Source organism: Chrysoperla carnea, chromosome 5 (assembly GCF_905475395.1).
Source record: "Chrysoperla carnea chromosome 5, inChrCarn1.1, whole genome shotgun sequence".
In the NCBI taxonomy this organism is placed as follows: Eukaryota; Metazoa; Arthropoda; class Insecta; order Neuroptera; family Chrysopidae; genus Chrysoperla; species Chrysoperla carnea.
Genome location: NC_058341.1, coordinates 22,566,079 through 22,592,825, shown reverse-complemented (window position 1 = coordinate 22,592,825; position 26,747 = coordinate 22,566,079). Strand labels below are relative to the sequence as shown.

The window sequence follows — 26,747 nt, the reverse complement described above, 5'->3', positions numbered from 1 at the left end:
AATTTTACAATTTTTTAATTTAATAAAAATTGAAAATTTTTAAGGACAAGTAAAAATAATATAATTGAAAGTTTTATAGTGAATATAAATTAGTGGAGAAAAAATATTGTTTTAATGATATTAATTACACCTATTTAATTAATTTAGAAAGCATTTTATTTTGGTTTTTTTTTTTTTGTGTATTTTTAATAATTATTGTACGCAAAATATTTTAATTATACTTTTTTTGAACTGATTTTTTTTAACGAAAACATAGACGAAATCATGTTGATGAAAATGAGGTAATTATTTTTTTTATTAATTAATTTTTTTAAGGTGTTTTACTTTTAATTTCGACGATTTAATTTTAGACAAATTTGTGACAGTTGAAGCTAAAAAATATGGTTAATAATTTCGTATTTTATAATTAAAGTAGTGTATCGTTACCATGGAAACGCCTCCAATAAAACTCACGCACGGTGGGAATAGCATTTAATTTATCCTACCATTTTGAGAAAAAAATTTGATCAAACTATTAACCATTCAAAAAAAACTTCCTGATTCCTGACGTCCTGATTTAAAATAGTGTGTTATTAAATTTAATAAGTGCGAAAAACTGACCTAGAAATCGGATTTAGAAACACGAACGAAATATTTTTGCAAACTCGAAGCTAGTTCTTTCTCCCTGAAAGTTTTTCCGTGCAATAGCAAATAGATAATTGCCCATTGAATGTGATATTACCGGAAGCAAAAAATAATTTGAGTCCAATAAGTTAATTTGGCTTCCGAGCATGAGTAAATAAAAAATGTTTTATTGTTCTTACTGTCATATCAGACAGAAGTTTGTGAAACCAGAAAATAAATCGGCTCTTTCTTTTTACATGGATTAAATTTGGCTATAACGCGTGCCGTGTCCTCTAAAAAAAAATAAAATCAAAAACAATTATCGTATAAATTTTAATATTGCAATTTTTAGGTATTTAAAAAAAAAAACTCTGTATGAAAACAATTTAGATTCCATTATAAGATAAAACATATTTCATAAGAAATGAATATTTCACTTTAAAAGTTTAATAAAATTTGCATAAATTAACAATATAAATGAATATATTTTCTTGTAATAATTGGGAAATAATTTACGCATGAATTTTTCTGTAGTTTTTTTACTGTTTTTATCGTTTTTATAATGAAATAAAATATTGATAAAAACAATTTTCGATAAAGGGTAGGAAAGAAACATTTGGGCCGGATCCTATTCGAAACCCTTTCACTTAGATTGCAATTAAACTCCAACTCTTTTTTCATTAATAAGCATTAATTATTCGTTGTGTGCGTAGTCATGGTAGGGACAATAAAATCGATGCCAGCGCTTCCACTGAAAAATTTTGGCCATAAAAGAGGCTGTTATGACTAATTTGCAATTCTTTACATGTTAATGTTATAGAAAATGTCAAATTAAAATTATTGAAAAACACTAATTAATTAAACTTAATGCATTAAAAATGGCGAAAAAAATAAATCAAATTGCACAAATATTATTTTTCAAATGTAAATTATTATTTTCAATGTAAGTCATAAATGCAAAGCATACAATTATATATGCATCCATACAATTCTATAATAAAAGTAGTGTATCGATACCATGGAAACGCCTCCAATAAAACTCACACACGATGCGAATACTCAAGTAATAAAAACCAATAAAACTGAAGTCAACTTTTTATCTTATAATAAGTTATGAGTATCAAATTTTCCAAGGTTGATATTTTTGATATTTTCTGGCATCAATTACTTGGGTTGAATTGGTTTTCGGTAGTTGAGTATACAAGAGATTAATATACCTAAGGTAAATTTTATTGAATACTTTAATAACGATTTTTATTTTAAACTTTATTAACATACCTATCTATTTAATGATTTTTAAAGGGGTGGGGGGATAAATATTTTATCAAAATGGATTTTGAAGGTGCAGACTATTCCAATCAAATTTCGTAAAATATTATATGGGAAAAAAGCTGTTTTGCTGTATACTTTCTGTCTTATATACTTTCCTCGTTTCTACTTTTACAATAGATTAAATGGTTGTCTCAAAACCTTAAAAATAATTGTAGATTGTTTACTGCTAATATTGCAAAACATATACAAGACGCATTCAGATAAAAGTCATTTATCTAAATAATCGTAATTATCTAAACAAAATACAGTTATCACAATTTAAATAAACAAACAAATTACACACAAAAAATCGGAAGTAAAATCTTGTTTTAAAGTATTTACTGAATGTGATAACCGTATATGTGTATTTTAAGTGAATCTGAAATTTTTCACAAAATACATGAGCCATAAATTAAAATATCATTTTTACCAAACGGAAAGAAAAAGTTTTAACATTTTTTTTAAAATACGTAGACCAGTGACATCATATGTGCCGTTATAAGATTATTTTAAGCTCATTTAAAAATTGAAAAAATTACTGAAGGGTATTGAGCCTATAGAAATTTTGGATTGGGTAAATTTATTTACAAAAAAATACTTGTGGTATTTTAGTACTTTCAAACTTAATATTTTTAAGCCGGATTCAAATTTTGTCAAAGGGTTTCAAATTGTATTTTCTAAATACCAGAAAATATATTGGCTGGGCTTAGCTAGCTTAACTTATAGCAATTTTCATTGTGCTTCAAATACGTAGATACTTTAAAATGCTTTGCAGCTCTTCTACTGATTCTGCAACTATACACAACTGAAAGAATCTACACTATAGGATAAAGGTTGCTGGATATATTCAATTTCGTTACAAATATGTTAAGTGCATTGACCGGTGTTCCAGGTTATCAGGCTTTACAAAAGCTTAGAGAAAATTGATTAAACTATTAAACGATAAACAAATTTTCATCACACATAACTAGTAACTATTCCGATTTAACCAGCTGTCAGATTGAAATTTATTCATTGATTTATTCTTAATTGAAATCCGGTTGATAAATACCACGTCAACAAGGGTATCGCCAGCCAGTTGGCAAGGGGGCAGAATAGTGGCCGGATAAAATATTATCCGGCTTGTCTTCTATATTTTACGTATTAAAAGATGGGTTTTTCGTGCCCATGATCCAATTGCTCTAGAATGCACCATAAAAATTTGAGCTCGATATCTTTTTTGAGTTATCGTACTGACAGACAAATAGTATTGGACTAGAAAATTCGATGATTTTATGAACACCTATACCAAAATTTTGTTTGTAACATCAATATTTCTAATTGTTACACACTTGAGACTAAACTTAATATACCTATACTCTGATATTGTATAATAAAACCATATGCGCATTAATTCTAGTATTACTAGAATTAATACATTTAAAATGTCTTAGACTACGGTAAAATAATTATATACATATATATATATACAAGGTGAAAATGAATAAAAACTTTTTTTAATACGCTTCGTCTGCGTTGTAAAGTGTCTAGCCTCTTTTACGCTCTCGCGAAGTGCCACGAAGTCAGGCTTTCTCGCCTTGCCCGACTTCGGTAAAAAATCGGTTTTTCTACTCGATTCAAAGGCAATGCGATTATCATCTTCGTATTCTCGTGATTACTTGTGTAGTTCAGTTCAAAAGGTTTGTCATATCGTAATGGCTTCGATGTCAGCCATAGCAATGAGATACTTGTGAAGTAAGACGAGAATATGATGCTTCACTTTTGCGAGTATACTTGGCGAGGATACTCCGCGAAATTGCGGATGGAGATTTAATTTTCCCGTGCTGTAAACAATCAATATCTATCATCTTTAATATTTCCAAGAAAAAAAAATGTTCAACCAGGATATCGATCTGAACCACCATCATTTTCCCGTCGATACAAGATAAACGGCAGTGCATTTTTCGGAACTGAAGATCTCAATAGGTCCAAATTACGCGCTATATACCTTGATTTGTAGGACCCAATGATGGCCCCTGAGTATTGAAAATCGCTTCATCGGTTTTAACTACAAGAGATAATTGCTCAGAAGGAAATTATTTGTAGAAATATTTATTTTAAAAATATTTGTTTACTAACGAAGTTTAGCGACCCATTACGAATGTTTGATCAGATATACTATGACAGATACTTTTCTTTAGGTGACACCCTGTCTCTAAGAAGAATATGGTAATGACCTAGGAGACTAGATATAATAGTAATAATCATAATAATTTTGTATTTAAAAATTTCTGTAAATAAATGCTTTGAAAAAGGTGTAACAATATTTCGTCTTGTGATGTGATATGTGCTAACGGCGTATTGTTCCACCTCTATACTTCGTATAAATGCTTTTTATGCTCTGCAATATTGTCACATGCATGCAAACTAATGTAAACTTATTACTAGATTAATATACCTCTGTATAAATAGTACAAAATTTTCCTAAATATTTAAGCCCCAGACAGTAAGCTAGAAGTTAAAATTTGAAATACAGTCAAAATTGGCTATAACGATATCACCTAATACGGTGAAATTGAAAAATCCCGATCGAATTTCTATATAAATAAATAAATGATTGTATCGGACTTAAAACAATCGGATATAGCGACCAATATTCGTTAAAATTTTAGGCCGACATATCGACTATAACGACCAATGTACTACTTTTGTTGTGTAATATTATGTACATACTTGTTTAATTATTTTGAACACTAGAAACTTTATTTTCGGTCTTATTAACTTTTTTTGGGTTTTATCAACTAATATATCGTTTATAACGACCAATTCGATCATTGGATTTAGTGAGCAATATAAGAACCAACATACGTACAAATGTACATTCTTTCACTTTAATGTAAAAATGTAAACATCGTTTATAACGACTATCGATTATAACAACCATAATTGTTGGTTCTCTCATTATAACCGATTTTAACTGTAATAGTTAAGGAGCTGACATGAATTTTTATGTAAAAGTTATAACCATCCAATGGTTGCTAGGTTGATAGTTGGTGATAAGGATAAGACTTTTTCTACCTCTACATTTGGCTAGGAAAGCCAAAATTTTTGTCTGGCCTTCTAGTGTTTTTAAGTATCAAGTATCTTGTTCGACATAATGGACCATGGGCTGAAGGAATAATTTTACTTGGTGTTATAGAGTACCTAAATAAAACTAAAAACTCACGGTTAGTTTAAATTTTTAATTTTACTCCTTAAAATAGTCAGACAACGTAGTTATATATTCATTAATTTATCTCGAAATCACCGAGTTTAGAACAAAAAGGTCTGAATTTTTACATAAAATGCATGTCAGCTAATGTCCTTCACGATAAATAATTTTTAATTGACTTATTAATTTACTTATTATAAAATTTTAATTCCCAATGTTAGCTTTCTGATGTTTCCCAGGCTTTATGATCAATCTGTCCTGAAATTTTTTTACGGTGAATATAAAGTGGGACATTTATATTTTTTAAGCGTTATTGAAACTACACTAAGAAAATAAAGAATGGGAAAATTCCTATGTTGGCATACATTAGAATAATTTTTATAATAACATAGGACTGAGTCTAATATTTGATGTTCAAGTCTGTATATGGAAGTCATGTGGTGGTTCTCAACATATTTTTTTTTGTATTATGTTATTAAAAATTTTTTATTTACTGTGCGTGTTTCATAAAAATATGAGTGCTAAATGATCAAATTTGAATGAATGAATATTACATGATATAGGACGAAATTTAATCCTATAATCCAGTCTATATTGCTATTCGCACCGTGCGTGAGTTTTTTTTGGATACGTTTCCATAGTAACGATACACTACTTTAATTATAGAATTGTATGGTTGCATATATAATTGTATGGATTTATGACTTACATTGAAAAATTAATATTATTATCTCACAAATTTAAATAAATAATTATGATAATTTACATTTGAAAAATAATATTTGTGCAATTTGATTTATTATTTTCACAATTTTTAATGCATTAAGTTTAATTAATTAGTGTTTTTCAATAATTATTTTAATTTGACATTTTCTATAACATTAACATGTAAAGAACTGCAAATTAGTAATAACAGCGTCCTTTATAGCCAAAATTTTTCAGTGGAAGCGCTGGCATCGATTTTATTGTCCCTACCATGACTACGCACACAACGAATAGAATATACGTTAGAAAAATCGTGTGATTTATTTTTTCGGCGTGATATAAATAAGTCATTGAATTTCACCGTTTTCGCCGTATATTAAGAATTTTGTTTAATGCGTTAATTGAACGATTGGTACAAATACGAGATTGTTATCAATCTAAAATCGTAAACAGACATCAATCTAAAAGTGGTATTAATACATTGTCCAGGCTATGAAACGTAATGATATATTCAAATTTCGAAAACTTGGCTAAAAATCCAACCAACTTAATTAAGATATATTCCAACATAAAACGGATCCTTTAATATTTAAATCAAATTAAATTATTACAAAAATAAAAATTAATTAATAATTATGTAAAAATTACTTCAAACAATTAAAAAAATAGTTCAACTATTAAAGAAATTTCTTGGCATTGATATAATTTTGGAGAAATATTTATAACTTTTTCTCCCTTAATAAAAAGAAACATTCAAAAAATATAATAAATTATTACTTAATAAATTGTTTTAAACAATTACCTATCCATAATGTAATTTAACCTTCACTGTCTCTAATTCGTCCATATCATCAACGATTTTTTATTATTATTTTTTTATTATTTTATACTTAATGTCATTTGATTTCAAGTTAAAAACTATAAGAAAGGAAATTGAGTAATTTGTTTATTCTAATTCTAAAAATGTGTAAAATATATACCTATTTATTTACTTTCCAATAGTTATTTGAATAGTATTTTCATTTTATTATTCATACAATTTTTTTGGTAATTAAATGTTTATATAATTTGATTTAAAAGTTAAGGTATGTTATTTAACGAGACTATAACGGCGCTTCATCTATATAATCATTATTAGTCCACGGGACAGCATCCTTATTGTTAAATGATCAACTTTTTCATTGCAACTCAACTAGAAAAATGGGATTTTCACCAAACGTGATTAAACGACGCTTCGTCTATATATTATTCATTATTAGTCCGAGGGACTGCACCCTTTTTGTTAAATGATCAATGCATACCTGAAACTTCTCGAATGGTTTCGAAATTCGAAGGAAAATTAATTGAAATTAATGGGAAAATCTAAAAACTTCAACTTTTTCATTGCAACCCCGTGGAAAATCTGAAAACCTCCCAAAAATTACGATTTTCTATTCTATACATGCTAAAAAGATAAGATTTTCACCAATCGATCCGTGGTACAGAAAGGGGGCTTTGTTAAATGATTAATACGTACTTGAAACTTCGTAAGTGGTTTCCTTCTGACGAGTCTATCAAACTTTCTCTCTACGACTTTTTTTTCGAATTTGCTGCGTTTTCAAATGAGCACGATAACGTCAGATTTAAGCTATCGGTCTGAAAACGCAGCAGGGAATTTGTCGGACACTAGGATGATTTAATGAACGTTTTGAACGTCAATTCATCACTTCAGCAAATGTAAACTAAGGATACACTGAAAAACAAAAATACTTATAAGTACAGACTGTTCGAGGTGATAGACAAGCTCATAGCCGAAGTTTTTTTTTCGGAAAAATATTTTATTTTTTTCATAATTATTAATGTTAGCAAATGTTCATAGTGTCCGGCAAATTACCTGCTGTGTTTTTAAGTTTGGTAGACTCGCGAAAAGGATGCCACTCACGAAGTTTCGAGTAAGTATTAATCATTTTACAAAAAGGACGCTGTCTCGTGGGCTCGAGAAGCCCGAAATTTTTTCGAGCCTACATAAATGAAAAATACAATTTTGAATGCGTTGGTTATCTTTAATCGTTAATAACATCGTTAATTTTGGGTTGTCAATGAAACGACAAAAGAAAACATGTCTTAGAATTTTACAAGAAATATACCCTAAAATTTTTTCGATATCGAGTAAAATGGTATAAATATATTATTAATTTTTTAATTAGGTATTAATTCATTGATTTAACTATATACTTAATTGAATAAACTATGATGATATATTTAAATTAGCCTACATTTCAAAAAGTTACATCTTAATTTTATTCATTTATTGTCCAAGAGGTATGAACCAGAAAAAAATTGTATTTAATATATACTACTGCATTTATTAACATAAAGGAAATATTTATTAATTTGTTAATAAGAGACGACATAATGCGAACACTGGTTTTGGATTTATAATCACATATAATAAAAAGATAAATATTTCCAAGAAAAATCATTCAATTTACTTATAAATAATAATAATATTTTTTTTTATTCTTCGTTACAGGTGGAAATGGATATTTATACTTATAGTTACATCATTTAATTTTGTAAGTATTTTTTTTATTTACGTTACCTACATAATTATTTAGATCAATATTTCTTGGGTAGTTAATCTCGAAAGAACTTTTTTTTTCTTGGAGTATAACTTACGTAATTTAATATTCAATGCCAATATATTAAACAGCTTTAATTCTTTATGCAGTTATCTAAAAATCGGTTGGATTGGTTATACTTTTTCCGCTGGAAATCCCCTCCAAATTGCTGAAATGATCCCCTTATTTTTCCACAATTTTTATAGCATGGTTCCATCTAGAAAACTGTCTTTTACATACCGAATTTCAGCTCATTTAAACAAAACGGGCTGAATTTTCTGGGCAGGACATGACATTAACCTGGCCTACACACCGACTTTCAACACTTAAGCTTAATTTTGAAGTCATAAAAGACGCGAACAAATACACCACAATCCATTAACCACGAAATCATAATAGTTTGGCATAAAAAAGGGGAACCACCTCTTGCGCAGGTCTTGGTCAAAGCTACGTAATCCAGCCTTTTCCACGTCTTTTCCAAACCTTTAACAAGACTAGCAAACCAAGCTTTGGATGTATTGTCCTTGGTCATGGTCTGGACTAGGACTAGAAAAACAAATCCCAATCCCAAATACTAAATTTTTATTTGTCCAAGGCTTGGTCAAGGACTGGCAGACCAAGGTTCGAATGTTTGACCTTGGCCAAGACTATAATTAGTCTTGGTCGAATCTGGTGCAAGTGCTGGAAAGTCAAGCCTTCTTTTATTAGTCTTGATCAAGACTTGGGTAACAATTGGCAACCCGAGAGTTGATCCGAGGCTTATTAAACTAATGCTGGCCAAACTCGATTCTATCGTCAGCATTGATAGAGAAAGTTGAAATTTTGAGGTTATTTTACTGTGTTCAGAGTTCGATACCAAACAAGGTCAATGCAGAAATTTTTAGTAAACAATTCTTTTTTTTTTCGTCTCAATCCGATTATGGAAGCATAGATATTCAAGAAAACGACACCGAAAAATACAATATTGAGATAAAACCGCATGCACAAATTCCCGGGGATCGTTCCGGAACCGAGAAACTCCTTTTCTGTATTTTTTAAATCAAAAGAAACCTACTTTAAAAAAATTGACCATTTGCAAAAATTTATCGAATTCTTTATCAAAATCCAGTAGATTTATTCAACTAATATGAGTAATTATCGTTAGATATTTACAATAACATTTTATATCACAATCAAATGTTGAATTACCTTTGTTTTTTAACCGACTTCAAACAAAAAAGGAGGAGGTTATCAATTCGACTGTATTTTTTTTTTATGTTTGTTACCTCAGAACTTTCGACTGGGTGAACCGATTTTGATGATTCTCTATCTATTTGAAAGAAAACCATAAAAGTCTTAAAGCATTAAGTATGCACGACAAGAGGACGAATAAATCAATATCACACCAACCGATTTCGATGATTCTTTTTTTAGTGATAAATTAGTTAGCGTACTTCAGATACACTAAAAATCACAAAATAAAAAAAAACTTTTAACAAAAAGAAAACCGACTTCAAAAGAAAAACTTTTCCGAAACAAATTATTATGCACTAAAAAGTAAAAAAATAACGAAAATATAATGTAGTTAAAATTATTGTTATTTTTGGAGTCGGTGTCAGCCAAGCTAATGTAGCAAACTGTTCTGTCAGAGTTGTTTCTTTGGCTGACACCGACTCCAAAATAATTTTAACTACATTATATTTTCGTTATTTTTTTACTTTTTAGTGCATATTAATTTGTTTTGGAAAAGTTTTTCTTTTGAAATCGGTTTTCTTTTTGTAAAAAGTTTTTTTTTACTATAAACAACAACCAATTAATAAAAAATATTTGTCATTATAAAAATGAAAAAATAAAAATATTAAATGTCATTAAAAAAATATACATGTATTTCAAATTTCTCCTCCTAAAACTATTTTGTTATGCACTAAAAAAACATATGTACTATTTTACTTATTTTTAACAAATATTATAAAAAATTTAATATTTAAATATATATTTTTTTTAAATATATATACTTTTATGCATTTTAATATGCATTTAATTTAATTTTTTACATTAATAAACCTTGTTAGTTGATGTAAACGCCATAGAAAAAATATACAATTTTTCCTCAATGAACTAAATTTATTATCATCATTCATTGAACATATTTTTACATTCAATTGATTGTTTTAAACATAATTAACTAACTATATTATTTATTACAAGTGAAATTTACAAAATTTAGAAAACCGCCGACAAATTTTCCGGGTAAGGAACCTTAGGCTAACACTTGAAACAGAACTAAGAACACTCGAGATCATTTGACCTAGATCTTGAAAATTTACCTGGGCTTAAAAGTTATTAACACAGACGAATAACCTTTATAGTTCTTGATAACTGTTATCTAAATATTTTTCTAAAGATAAATTCCGAAATCCGAAAGCTAAACTTTCTCCGAAAAAATGTTTTAAATAAAAAATGTTAGTTTTTTATGAGAATCAACTCTCTAAGTGTTATTCTATCACTTACCTTGTGGGATCTAAATTGACCTTGATGGGATCTGATGCCCGAACATGATTATTTGAAATCAGAAAAACATTATAATTGGAGTAGGTTGAGTTAGGTTGCCTGCAAAAAGATTAAAAAGCGCTATCTCATAAGTATTTGTTAAACATTTTTTATATATAATCACCCTTTTTCTTTTTGAATAGGATGCAGTATTTTTAGAAGAAACCGTAACAGAAGTTGTATTTACTGTAAGTAGTAGTCGTGGGTCTACACGCAGTTCAACAGACTCGTACAGTGGTTTCACAGATCCATTGAATAGTGATGAAAGTCATCAAACAATATCAATACCAGATCCAGTTGCCGAAGAACAAATTCGAAAACATTTTGTCGGAGTTGTTACAACTGATCATACCGTTGAACGGCAAAAGATAAATGCATCTGGATCACCTTTACCATTTAAAACTAGTAAATTAATTCGTAAGCGTCCACGGCCAAAAGTTAATGAAACTAAAGAAATTTTAAATGTTGAAAGTAGTGAACGAGAATCGGTAAGTACAATTTTTAAACTTATAATTTTGAATTAATTAATAAATTTTTAAGTAAATCTAAGTAAAATATAGCTTTATCAAGATTCAAACACAATTCTTTTAAAACAACGAGAAGTATAGTGGGTCACTCGAAAGGAACTATGCTCCAATCGTATCTTCCTATATTATTAATGTAGAGCTTACTTTTTTTCTCAGATTTGCTTTGATTTGCTGTTCCACAAATTCCAAAAAAAAAAAAATGAAAAATATACAACAAGATAAAAATTATTTGAAAATACAAATAACTAAATTATTGGTAATTAATTATAAATATTAGTTTCCTGTAAATGGTTTTTTTTTTTTTTTTTTTGTCTCACGATACTGTTAGCATTTCTGTGCAATGATAGTTTTAGGTTTAATTTGTTTTTCCTTCTAAGTACTTACTTGAAATTATCTCCATTATCTTTAACTTCTGATAGCTCAAAACTCAGTTTTTTGAATGAAAAAACATAAATTTTGGATAAAAATACAAATTGACAAATTGTAAAATGTTTTTTTATATTTTCAAAATTCATGGCAGACTGAATCGACTAAAAAAATTTTAATTTCCAAGGTAACCTACATGTCGACTTTTCGGGTTGTTTTTTGGTTTTACCTCCCAACCAGTAAACAAATTAGAACGTACGATAAGGAACATAATTCCAAAAACTATTTCTTTGCTCCAAAACTAACACAATACCTCGAATTTACACGATAGATGAAATTAAGACCTCGTAACATTGAATTCGCGTAAGTCGAGGTAGTATAAGTCGAGGTACCTATTACTGTACAAATAAATTATGCATAAATAGATAATGTAAAACAAATAAAGTTTATGTAACACATTTAAGGTTGAAGTTGCAATTACAACAAGAATATTTTAAAGATGTAAATTAACTTTAAAAATTACATAATAATATAACAACAGGTAAATAGCCATAAAGCGAAATTGAAAATGTAATAATATTTTTTTTTTTTAATTGAAATATTTAACAATACGCAGGAAATAATGAGAGCAAATGAAATATTAATAAATTTTTTTATTATATCAACATCTATATGCTGCTAAATGTATTCAAAAATAATCTGACTGACATCCAATTGTCGGAAGAGTTCTTACTTTCTTTCCGTTTTAAAGAAATATGTACAAATTATTAGGTTTATGGAAAAAAAAATTATTTTTGTTAAGATATTTACTATTGTTTTCAAATTAAAATCAATATTATAATAGGCTCATAATATTTACTGTGATATACTATGAATACAATTTGTACTTTGATATAATATTCAACGCAAGATTGTACTACCAAATTTATATTAGTCCAGTCATTAGAGAATTTGCATATTCAAAATGACAATCATCAAATCTTACAAAAATTTACTGAAATAACTCCCAAACAATTCGATTTTTATTGCAAAGATTTATGTATGCAAGAGTACTTTATAACTAGTGTTTTCATGCGCGAAATCATTCAACTCATAAACTCAATGATAAATCGGTAATCTAGCCAAAAAATCATAGTTTTACAGTGGCGGGTGACTGTAACAGGTGAGCAAAGGAGCGTTTGCCTACTGAGCACACCCAGAGGATTCAAAAAACTGTGGATATACTTGGTATAAAAACGAATGGAGCGTACGGTCAGTGCTCAATAAATTGCACTCTGGGCTTTTTACCTTAAAATTCGCCACTGCAGTTTGATATGTCAATTAATTGCAAAAAATCAGTTTGTTCTAATATTGGTTTTTATTTAGCTGTTAGGAATTTAGACTGATTCTGCACCTAAACTCTGTATATATGAAATATATCAAGGTATACTAAGTTTAGTCCCGAGTTTGTAACGCTTGAAAATATTGATGCTACGAACAAAATTCTGGTATATGTGTTCATAAAATCATCCAATTAGTCCACTTCCGGCTGTTCGTCTATCAGTCTGTACATCGGTCCATCTGTGATCACGATAACTCAAAAACAAAAAGATATCCAGCTTAGCTTTTATAAAGTGTTCAGGACCTAAAAAGTGAGTTTAAGTTCGTAAATGTGCTTTGTAGGTCAAGGTCTTGCGTCCGTGTAAACCTTGTAAACCGTTGGAGATAGAACAAAAGTTTAAATGTAAAAAAAATGGTCCTTATAAAAAAATAAACAACTTTTGTTCGAAACATGTACTTCTATACAAATTCACATTCACGCTTTGCGCTAAAAATGGTACTGTTGGTAGATATTTTAGAAATTCGATGTAAGTACGAAAAATAAATTGATTGCCAATTTAAATATCTGCAAATTGTGTGTCCGATTTTTTGCATTAATACGTAATAACAAGGCAGACGATAGATAACTTCTCTACATGAAATTTTTGATGGCCAAGTGTGGCCTGACGAATTTTGTTATCTTTTCGTTTTAAGATTGATAAAAGTAAGTTTGGTTATAAAGAATAATAAGGTTTTAACTATCAATGGAAGCAATAGAGGTTTTTATAATTCGGTAAAATTTTCCAATCATATAAGAATAAAATCATTTATTTTTGGTTCTATTGATTGGACTATGTGGCTATTTTTTATTTGTTTATTAATTAGATTTGCTAATTTATTCTGGCTATTCACATAAATATTATGATTTAACATAAAATGTAGTATTACTTAATAAATCTAGGTTAATAGTTTAGTGGTGTCTATTTTCAATTTAAAGTTATATAATATATCGTTGGATTTTCTTTGCACTATATTCATTTTATTCCGATTGCAAAGAGGAGAACTTATTTCTTTTAAAAATCCCTTCTAGTTTTGTAAATTTTCGCAAATCTTGATCGTTTAGAATCAGGCTCTCTTTTCCACTAGACACTCTGGGAAAGTGTTCATGTCCGTTCAATGACATTGAATAATTATCTATCATTCTAATTCATTCGCAAAATTATTACAAATTTCTCCAAGGCAAACAAAATGCTAATATTTTGGTATTTCGTGGCAAAAAAATTGAGTTATTTTTCGCTTGAAAACTCTTAATCTCGTAGAATTGAGGGAAAGTTTAAAAGAATTTGCTGGAATTTATTATGAAGAAGTTAACGAAAAGGAGTTAGAAATAAAATGTCTTGCATTTAGCTACGGGTGTATGTTTTTTTATTCGAACAATTAAACATATTTTCAGAATAAAAATCAATCAAGTCTGAATACAGTCAGATGAAATGAAATTAATACACAACAATTTTGGTGGAAGTGCCAAATACAATTCTTTTCCATTATAAATGGATATGTTTAAAGCATTTATTTGCGCTTCCACCATAACGAAGAAAAAATTAAAAAAATTTAATTATCGACAGCCTGTAACCTCGAGTAAATAACAAATTATCGACTGTTTGATACTCTAATCTGGAATAACGAATACAATCGATCATAATCATGTTGAAAAAAAAACTATTCGCCCGAGCAGGGACTTGAACCCTGGACCCTTGGATTAAAAGTCCAATGCTCTACCGACTGAGCTACCCGGGCTTGTAAAAATTGGTCTTCACATGAAAACAAATCAACTTGTAAAAGTCCCATGTCCAAGTCTCATACCTGAATGAAGCCCCCCTTCTGAGTTTCTTCATTATTTGTCACAAATTACAAAAAAATTATATTTATTTACTAATTTGTTTAATAATAATTGTTAGAAGGTTAGTAATATTAAACAGATACAATATTAATTAAGTTAATTAAAAAATTAGTTGGTTTATGGTTTTTGACATAATTAATTCATATTTTCCTGTTAGAATTTCTTCTTTATATTTTATTTATATTACTTATTTATTTTAAATTACTTTGGTTTAGTAAGATTATTGAAAGTGTTAATTATATTATGTAATTAATAAAATTAATAATTATTAGAAATTAAGTGTAACAGTTTTAATTAGTTAAAACTATATAGGTATATAACATGTTAAAATTAGCTAAAAATATACGCAGAAATAATACAAGCAAATTTCTGTACTTTGCCATAAAAACAAATTTGCAGCTTCCAACAAGAAAATATGTATTATAGCATGCGAAGACGCCTTTCCATCTCAAAATTTGTATACGTTATCTGTATTACTAGAGCTAAAATAGCCCATTGCTACCCCTTTTTTTTAACAAATTCATTTAATCCATTTTAACCGACTTCAAAATAAGGAGGAGGTTATCTATTCGACTGTATTTTTTTTATGTTTGTTACTTCAGAACTTTCGACTTGGTGAACCAATTTAGATGATTCTTTTATTATTTGAAAGCTGTTGCTTTCCGTTTGATATCATTTCAATTTGGTCCAGTTCTGACAATAGCATCTATGAGAAAACTTAAGAAAACCATATAAGTCTTAAATTTGCATTAAGTATATGCGCGACAAATAATGGACGAATAACTCAATATCACGCCAATTGATTTCGATGATTCTTTTTTTAGTGTCAAATTAGCTAGTGTACTTCGGATTCATTAAAAATCACAAAATAAATTAACTGACTTCAAAAAAAAACTATTCCAAAACAAGTGAATATGCACTAAAATATAAAAAATAACGATAATATAATGTAGTTACAATTATTGTTATTTTTGGATTCGGTGTCAGCCAAGTTAATGTAGCAAATTGTTCTGTCACTGTTGTTTCCATGGCTTGCACCGACTTCAAAAATAACAATAATTGTATATACATACATTATATTATCGTTGTTTTTTTACGTTTTAGTGCATATTAATTTGTTTAAAGTAAAGTTTTTTTCTATATAAACTTCAAGCCATTGAAGTGTTTTAAACTTTCATATTAAATAGGGAAATTGAAACCTGATTTTTTTAAATTTCCTTACTCATAAACCACAATCAAGAACTTTTTTTACTGAATATTACTTAAACAAAACTATATGAAATTCAAGCATTTTTTTGCATGTATTAAATGTTCCAGTGATCTTCGAAATGGTTCAAGGCCATATAATTTTACCACAAAACAGTTCACAATTAAAATAAATAACCTCATAGTGATGTCCGTCATATTTCAATTCAGAATAAAATAAAATAAAATAATATTAAACTATTATAAAATTGTTAGTAACAATACAGGTATATTTCATGGGTTTTTAACATAATTGCTTAAAAAATATTGTATAACATTTAAAGGTATTATATGCAGTATTATTGAAAATATTATATACCATACCATCATGGTTTGTAATGTCCGTTATTTGTAACAATCAAATCAAATATAATAATTCATATTATATTTATTATTATATCAAATATTGAATGATTTATTTCACTTTATGAACATAGTTTAGCTAACCTATTTAGTCGGTGAAAAACATAGCTAGCGTAAAAGGATATGTGTCAATAAGAGGGTCGAATTTGGCCTCGAGAAATTCCAATTTTAATATGCCTATTAAAGTATTTCAGCCATCACGTGACTAGTTAATTAGTCAACTAGGCAATTTGTATGACGTAAATGTAATAAAATGCTCAAAAATATCGTAAACTAGGCAATTTGTGTGACGTAAATGTAATAAAATTATCTAAAAATATCGTAAAAGCACCGTAAGTTAATATGTTTTCATAAAAAGAACCTGTGATTTCATTTTTCATTTCCTCACGATCAAAACATTTTTGAATTCTTCCATAAGTTCGGCGTTAAGAATCACAATTTTAAAATGAAATAATTCACAATTTTGCACTGCAAGAAGCTCCAAAACTGTATTTATTGTGATCAAGGGACTTTCTACTAACACATAAACTTTCTGGTATGGTATTAAAATTCAAATTAACTTTTAATTATTATGAATCTTCTGTATAGGAATATAGAAAAATGTTGTTTTTTGACTTTTTCAGGCAATTTTTTTAACTTTTCTCTCCGTAAGAACCATCCTCGTACTTCAAGGAATATTATAAAAAAGGAATTAGCGAAACCGGTTCAGCTGCTCTCGATATTTGCGCCTAGCAACACATTCAGCCATTCATTTTTATATTATAGATAGAGAAATATACTTCTTCCGTTGAACTCCTAAATACGTGGTATCACGAATTATTTAGATTTTGTAACTCGAAAACAATGTTATTTCCCTGCGAGGTATTGGATAGTACATATTTATTTTCTGTAACTCGAAAAGCAGACTCCGTAAGTCGTAGTTATTAAAATCTAATCGGGCCTTTCTAAGTCGAAATTTAAGCAATTAAATTATCTGTATTTCAAACTATTTTTTAAGTCGAAAATTCATTATCTCTTTTTATTCGTTATTTTAGAGGTTTTCTGGTGGAAGCGCATATCATTGCGTTAAACATATCTATTAGTAATAAAATTAAATGTAACCAGCGCTCCCACCAAAATTATATTATTTTTTTTAAATATAACATCAAATAAAATATAGCCATAGGTTTACTAGTTTACGTTAATTTTTAATTATGAATTTCTCTTCAGCCTAAACTTTCAATGTTTCAGAAAAATTCAATGAAAAAGAATGAAATTTAACTTAACTATCATAGATCAATGGATTTAACAAAAAAAAATAAAATCTTATAATGTTGTATTAAATATTATTAAAATAATACTTAAGCCACATAAAATATTTATTATGAGGTGAAATTATTTAATAATTTACAGTTGCTTTTTTACAATAATCGCTGATTATTCGCATACCTCAAAAAAAAAAAAATGTTTGAAACACATTACGTTTGAAATACGTAATTTTTTTTATCGCAAGCAACAAAAGATGTGATGAAAAATCGTATTCAGTAGTTAAATTTATGAAATATTTTAAAAATAAATAAAAAATTATATCGCCCGAGCAGGGACTTGAACCCTGGACCCTTGGATTAAAAGTCCAATGCTCTACCGACTGAGCTACCCGGGCTTGTTGTTTAAGGAGAAATTAGGACAAATCATACAAGGATTAAAGGATTTTTAATCATATGATAATTATTTCTAGCAAGTGGTATTTGTAAATGAAAATGCTGGCTATGTTCCATTACCATCAAGAGGCCGACCTGGGTTAACAATTGGTTCATCATCATCCTCAATTCCAACGAAAGTAATTACAGATCGAATTGGAGTAACAACTGGTGCAGGTATACCTAGTACTGGATCATCAGGACCACCAGATTTAACAGCGGCTGGTCTTGATTGGCATCATCAAACTACAGCGATTAGTGAAGGTTGGGATCGTGAATATCGACGTTTTCGATTCAATAATACACGCGTTCAACGTAAGTTATTACTTCACATAATAATTTTTCGAAGTTTACAGTAAATATAGGAGAACAAAAAAACATTTAAACCTATTACAAATAATTTTTCATACCGATTAAAATAAGTCTAACTGTATTACGTTACAGACAATTCAATTGGTTACAGTTAAATGATTATCAATCGTCATTTGTTTTCAATTATATTTATTCATCTCACCTTATTAATCATTAATCTCATCAACTGTTTTTCAATCGTAATAACTTCTTTTTTTTTTTTAAAGACAAGTAAAAAATACAATGTACTTAACGGAGATAATTTTTCAAATACCTTTGTTTAAAATTAATAATACTGTATTTATTGATCAAATTTTTTAGCATAAAATAAATAAATAAAAATTTTTTCGTTCATCAATATCATGAAAAATTAAAAGGTTATGTTTGTGATAACATAAGCAAGAAGAACAATATATTTTTTACTTTTCTAGTCTATTAAAGTGGCTATATACCGTTCTTTTTTTATTTAGGATGTACTAACATACTAAACATACACACACACATGTGTAACAATCTTTCAATACAAATGAAATATATCCATACAAATATCTATTACTATTTGAATTTAACAAATTATATTTTTTCCACAATAACAGCATGAAATTTTCATAAAAGAAAATAAGAAAACGTTAGAAAATATACTTGAGCATAATTTAGCGTAATTATATTTTCAAAATAATGTTTTTTAATGTATTTAATGTCAGTTTATATAAAATATGTTGGTCTTCTCGCGCAAGAGGTATGTTGAAGTCAAATGTTTAAATACTCTAGAAAATATATGTTCAATCACTCTGGTTTCTCTTCAGAGCGAATAAATCTTTCGCCTTTTACTAAAGATTTCCGTGGAGAGGAACAACTCAAATGAGTCTAGAATGAATTTTTCTAATGGCTCGTCCTTTCTGGATGGGCCTCTTAATATAAATCAAAAAATACTCTTAAATCAGTTACTGTGGAATCTGCAGTACCACGTGTTTACGATACATGGATTACATAGACTATATCGGTTTTTCGATTGTGATTAACTATCGTAAGTGTTCCTCGTCTTAATTCTGTTTTCTAAACTTGTCGTAATTAAACCCCCATACATGCATGCTTAATTTTTTAATATTAAATAAAATTCAGTTCAGTCAGTAAGCGTCGTCCTCTTTCAGAATGAACTACTTTTCGAGGATTCGACCACCAACATACGGATTCTGTATTTTTAATAGATAACGATATCTATAATTATTGAACGAAACTATTATCATTTTTATTTAAACTCTTTAAGGTATTTCGATACCGTAAATTGAAAATTATTGCTTTTGGGGATGGTTTTACAAAATCGATTTTATCGATAAATGGAAAAATTAATTAATTAAAAAATTACCTAAGTTCATAAAATAAAATATTTAGAGGATAAAAATTTAAAGTAATTTTGAAATACAATTATTTTACAAAGACATAATAATAGCAGTACCTTCATACTACACACCATATTAATTTATTATTATTTATTTATGTAGTATTTTCGTTTCTTATCTCTTATATTCATCTTTCTGGTAATAAGCCATCATGGACGTTCGTTGTCTATATATAAAGTGTTTCCCATTTAAAAAGATAGAATTTTATACTTACAAAACTTTTGTATGAGATATAAAGAATTTTGTACGATCTATGATACCAGACAAATTCCAAATGTAGCCTGGACATTTAACCAAATGTAGCTCACGGCTCTCTGAGTAGCGCGATATAACTAATATTGGTAAAATCACCATGAAATGTTGAACAACGCATGCAAATTATTAAACTTTTCTATCAATATGAGTGTTCATTTTGAGCTATTTTACCGCCCGTCAAATAAATTTTATTAGCTCATATCTTCAATACGACTCGACTTTTTATCGTTTGGAAAGAAATTTTAAATCGTTCCAAAATAATCAAATAACATGCAAAAGTCATCAAAACGTGAAATTTGATTAAGTGCCCTAAAAATAAATACATACAATGCCATCAATGATATCGAACTAAATCAATGCGATCGAATAAACGAAAAATTGTATTTTTCGCATACTGGCCTCTCAACGAAGGTGATATTTCTCTGGTATCATTTAATTTAAGCTTAATTTAATTTTAGTTGCTATTTAATTTAAGTTTAAAGTTCTATCATTTTTAATGAAAAACCCTTCACAATATGCACACATAAAATATACTTTACTTGTGTGTATTGACTTATTGCAGAACCACTTTCCCTTATATAAAAAAATACATTTTTGTTTACATATTAACTGTAATATTTTGGCACTTTTTTAGAATTATGTAATGAAGAACACATATAATGTTAATTTTTTTAATTACAATAATAAATAATTAATGTCCGTTTCATAATGAGAGGAAATTTGTTTATAAATATAATATGCATTTTTGTTTACAATTTTGATAATTTTCGTTAACATGATAACAAATTATTTATCACGAAAATGATTAAAATAAAAATAGTAGATAATTTGATAATTAATGCAAGTAGTTCACAGGCTCATGGATGAGATCTACATGGGAAATAAATAGACTGAAATCCAAAGCCCTTAAGTACCAAAGTTTTCTAAATTAACAAATACATTTACAACTTCAAGTAATATTTGTAGTGCAAATATTTCTAGTTTTAACAGTGATTCAAAATAGAATGATGTGCTTTGATTACCTTTACGTTTTTTACTTTTTACGTAAGTGTCAGTAACTTTTATACCCCCCCCCCTCCCCCCATCCTAAACGTATGGACGTAATTAATGGTACCACTGAGGAGGCCAATTCTGCCACGTTATTCGTGTTCATCGACCCCAAAAACCGCCGTGTTAGAATTAATATAAAAGTGGATTATTCTTCGAAATATTTTGAAGTAATGACTGTTTATAATAGCGATATTACGTCACCAAAATAGATGACACCGTTTTTGACAGAATAAAAAAGGTTTAAAATTTAATTTAATTTTATGGCAATAAAGCGTGTTAAATTTTTTTTTATTAGGAAAATCGACATTTGGAAGTACTTTTTCAAACCTAGTAAAATACCTTACTGCTAGTATGTATTTTCGAGAACAAACAAGTAACATAAATGTATACTTTTAAAACAATTCGCCTGCATAAGATTTTAACGATTGTCTTAAAAATTGCAAATTCATCATTTTCAACCACAAAATTGAATAATAAATATACATTAATCTTTTGGAAATCATCACACAACTATTGGCCTACTTTTTTTTTCGTTTTAGAATCATAAGTTATTATACCGAATGTCTCAAAAAAATGTATACATAACTATAACACTTGCAATACACGAGTTTTATACCTGTAACATTTTAAATTCAAAATAATGAGAACAAATGTACACCAGCTATTTATCGAGTATTCAGATCGTTGATCATTATGCTCTAGACACAGCTGATAACGCTGCCCGATTCAATCCAAAACTTTCGTATTCATTACAAATTATGTTTGATCAGATTTGTTTTTAATGAGCACTTAGCACTCAGACTTAGCCGATAGCCAGAGTTTGCTAAGTATTTTCGAGTTAATAATAATAACGAAATAGTACGAGTATTATTATATTATATACTAGAACAAAGCTTCTAAATAATGATTTATCTATCTGTCCTCGATATAATTTTTCTACATCGAACTCCACTCGTCGAAATGTGTGATTTACTGTCGACAACAAATGCTTTAAGCATTGACCTACTATTGAGTAAATTTAATCAGCAGAAAAACCGACATCTAACAATCATGAAAATATGTGCAAAAATTAAAAGTTACCGTGCCAACGATTCTTCATTTTAAAACCTTTCGATGACATCCACTTAGCTTGTGTGGCCGGTGGATGATCATAGTCTTCCGGGATGATTGTTTCTAATATTCTCGATAGTTCTTTCTTCCTCAAACTTATCACGAAAAATTTGGCAGTATACTGTACAAAGGCATTGTTTTATGACACACTGTAGTAGACGCATATAGTAAAATACTATATTTTACTATGAAGGTGTTGAATTTAACGACCTTGAAGTCTTCAGTTTATTGTTTTAAACAAATATAGGTACTTCTACTTACTATTATTTATACTTGTTCAACTTAAGAATAATGGCAATTAAAAATAATTTGATTTTTATCATTACAATTGATTTAAATTTAATAAAGAGAAAACAAATAATCTTGAAGATTTAATTTTGATTACTTTAAAAAAAAATTTTAATTTGATTGTATTTACAGATATTGAAGCTGAATGTCAAGACGATTATATGAAAATTCGTATTGGATTCAATGGCTCTTTTGCGGGATTACTATATTCAGCTGGTAAATATACACACAATAACAATTATTTGTTAATTATAACGGTATGTATTTTAGAAAAATGTAACGAAGTCAAACTCGAAATGTCTATTTTAAGGCTTGGTTGCCAAATGACAAAAACAGAGTCCTTAGTAGTCTCGAAAACCTTTTATAGGCAAGAATTCGATACCAATTCAGGAAGTGAGCGCTATTAAAGATTTTCATAACTTATATATTGTGAAGTATTCACCTGAAGAGTAACTGTTAAATCTTTGACATAATTTGGAACGACACAAAGTCAAAATATCAAGATTCCAATTATTCCTCAATGTACCTCGCTTGTGGGGATATTAATAGCAGAATTCGGGATCAAATACTGTCAAAAACATGCATATTTACCACCCTGACTTATCTTTTGCTATAACTGTCTTGATCATTTAAACAGGTTAAGACCTATCACCAAAAGAAATCGATCGAGAAAATGTACTACTTAGAAAGAAACGAACATTGTTTACAAATATTTCGAGGCATACATTAGCTAAATTCTTCAAGTATACTTTGCTCGTACTATAGTGCTATCGAAAAATGTCAAAATGTGAAGGGTCCTTTAACCGGATATTAGACTTCCATTATTTCGAAATATTCGATTGAAAGCCCGTCTGTTTGAGAAGAAACTTAATCATACGTTAGGGGAAAAATGCCAACAGTTAGGCATTTTGTGACATCCCAGTCCTTGACAGAATCCTTCATTTGACTCGTCTCCGCAAGCATCAGAAGATGAGCTATTTTCAAAGAAGACTCACAAAGTGCTAAAAGATTCAAACGCGGTATCTATTTAATATGATTATAATTATTTTTCAGCTTAGGAATTTTTGCTTTTTTAATTTAGGATATGCGTACGACCCAGATTGTATGTATATAAATGGAACTGGTAGAGATTACTACGAATTTTATATACAATTAAATCGCTGTGGGACTTTAGGAAAAAATACACATAGTGAAAATAGTCGAAAAGCTCCAAGTGTAAGTTAAATTTACATTCCTTAAATTTTATTTTAAAGTTTAATTAACGACGTTAACTTTTCAAAATGCTTCAGAAAAATTTCATGTGGAATACGGTTACTGTACAGTATAATCCATTAATTGAGGAAGAATTTGATGAACATTTTAAGGTTACTTGTGAATATGGTTATGATTTTTGGAAAACAGTAACTTTCCCATTTTTAGACGTTGAGTGAGTAAATTAGAACATCTTTTTTTTTTTGTTAATAAATCTGTTCGCAATTTTTGTACATTTATCTTATTTTTTAATTCATTTTTCAATCAGTTTATGCAATACATATTACATTACTGATATTAAATTTGTATAGAAACAAAAATAATGTACGAACAGGCCTAGATATCGTTTTGTATTTTAAATAATTTTTATCATTTATATTCATAACTACAGAGTAGCTACTGGGAATCCAGTGGTATTTACCCTTACTCCACCTGAATGTTATATGGAGATACGTTACGGATATGGAACTCAGGGTAATCGAGTTGCTGGGCCAGTACGAGTAGGAGACCCTTTAACGTTAATTATTTACATGAGATCGAAGTATGGTTAGTATAGACGTTACTAAAAATTTTATCCGACTGGAAATGCTTCGAAAACGTTCAACCTCTAAAAGTCTATATTGACTTATTTATAATTTTCTTGATATTTATAATTTTCAGATGGATTTGATATTGTTGTAAACGATTGCTATGCCCATAATGGTGCTACGAAAAAGATTCAATTAATTGATGAATTTGGGTAAGTTAAAAATACAGTATTAAGTATTTACTTGTGTTTTAATTTTCTTAAATAGTTTTCGTAAAGTTAAAAATCCGAAAAATAATTTGATACGTTAATTATAGGAAGGCGGGGTAGGTTTGAGTGTAGGGTAATGCTGGATAGTTCTTTGAAAGGTAAATAAAAATGCCCAATAGCATGTTTGTATCACGTGACTATTACTCGAGATTTTAGCTGGTAGTTTAAACAGCAGGCTATTTTTATGTCTTTGTGGGCCCAGTTTGATTGCTTAGAGGGCAATCCTTACAGTATTTATGATCTTAGAAGGACCCGATTATACATTGAATACTTTTAAATATGGGCTATGATACTACTCGGGCTATCATTGGTCACACTACCTTTATACGATTTTGTTACTTGATTCTTTATACCTAACGTATCTCGCGAAAAATCGGATAAATATTTCTTTGTTGTTCCTTTCAATAGAAAATTTCCCATTGGAATGACTGGGACACAATACGAAAGCAAATTATTTTTTACCAGGAAACCAAATTTATACTAATCATGATTAATCACAATTCTTACAGTTGTCCAGTGGATGATAAATTAATATCAAGATTTAGAGGTTCTTGGTCGGATAGTGGAGTATTTGAAACACAAGTGTTTGCATATATGAAAACATTCCGTTTCACAGGATCACCCGCTTTATACATTGAATGTGATGTTCGTATGTGTCATGGACGATGTCCTGTAAGTACTCAATACTATAAAATTTATTTAAAGCATACTTTTCAAATTTAAAATATGTTTTTCATACAACAGAGTCAACCTTGTCACTGGCGTAATTCAAAACAAAAACGTTCAATCAATTCAACTGAGGACGCATTATCAAAACCGTTACAAAATTCATCATCGTTATCGGAAAATGTAAATTTATTCCAATCATTACGTGTATTACAAGAAGGTGAAAATGATGATTCATCTCCCAATCCAATTATTCAACGTAAGTAAATTTCAACCCGCATTAAATACCAAATAATAACAATTTTGCAAAAAAATTAAAAGAAAATATCTATCCAAAGCCAACGTTATTCCAAGTTCAGATCGTGTACTATAACAATCATATTAAAAAAATTTTCTGTTTGTTTATTTAGAAATTGTTATGTCAATAATTATATGTCTATTATGTCTATATAATATTGATGTCTATGGTTGACATACTGCACTCTCCAGCTAACTTCATATATATTATTATTCAAAAAGAACTGTCAAATAGTGAACGGAGTGCTAATATTGATATTTTCAAATTCTGTAATATTTAATACAATAATTTTCTGTACTTCGCAGAATTAACTAAGTGAAAAATATGACATTTTAACCTAATTAAATATTCTCTTACTCGACTTAAGCATTTCTTGTTTTTGTTGACTTTATAACCTAACATTTCGAACAAAATTTTGAACCCCTCTCTTGTTGTGCAGAAATAATGTAACATATTCCACCCGGTTGTGTTATCGTAGCGGATTTGTTAAAGAAACGGTTATTAATGGTAAATATTTTTAATTACAGAAAGTGCACCGGACACAAACAATAATGTTTGCATTAAAACAGGCTGGTTTGGTGCAATCTTAACATTAATGGCTGCAATATTTTTTGCATTAAGTGGTATTTTATTAACAACTTGTTCAAGATTAAAGAAACAAAAATCAATTGGCGGTAGAACCGATTCAACAAATTTTTCTGGTTACATGAGTCATAAAGGCTGTATTAATTAATTTTTAGTATTTTAGACGTAATATTGAAAATATTTTTAAAATGATTTATTATTTTTTCCTGTTACATGGAAAATTGAGTTCGAGAAGCTTTTGTCGATATAGGTAATAATCGTATAAGTATCAATATTTATCTAAATAAAGCATGTTATAATTTCCATCGTCAAAAAAATTACATTCGTCTAGGATTTTTTATATCAACTTGAAATATTAGCCTTTTATAAAATCTACTTGA

At 28.5% G+C, this 26,747-nt stretch overlaps 1 protein-coding gene and 3 non-coding genes across 4 annotated transcripts; 2 read left to right on the top strand and 2 right to left on the bottom strand.

Annotated features, from left to right (window-relative positions):
* The first annotated feature begins 259 nt into the window (after window positions 1-259).
* On the top strand, window positions 260-26,524 carry LOC123300162. The gene is made up of 12 exons (XM_044882666.1): window positions 260-281; window positions 8,322-8,364; window positions 11,082-11,426; window positions 18,356-18,632; window positions 22,904-22,987; window positions 23,853-23,986; window positions 24,061-24,197; window positions 24,414-24,568; window positions 24,683-24,761; window positions 25,328-25,490; window positions 25,563-25,743; window positions 26,310-26,524. Exons 1-12 carry the CDS (start codon window positions 265-267, stop codon window positions 26,513-26,515), a joined length of 1,821 nt encoding a protein of 606 aa, XP_044738601.1. The 5' UTR covers window positions 260-264; the 3' UTR covers window positions 26,516-26,524.
* Window positions 14,855-14,927, bottom strand: Trnak-uuu. Its single transcript has one exon. It is a non-coding gene; the product is annotated as a tRNA-Lys (tRNA).
* On the bottom strand, window positions 18,208-18,280 carry Trnak-uuu. The gene has a single exon. It is a non-coding gene; the product is annotated as a tRNA-Lys (tRNA).
* On the top strand, window positions 19,455-19,577 carry LOC123301912. The gene has a single exon (XR_006535468.1). It is a non-coding gene; the product is annotated as a U5 spliceosomal RNA (small nuclear RNA).
* Window positions 26,525-26,747: the final 223 nt, after the last annotated feature.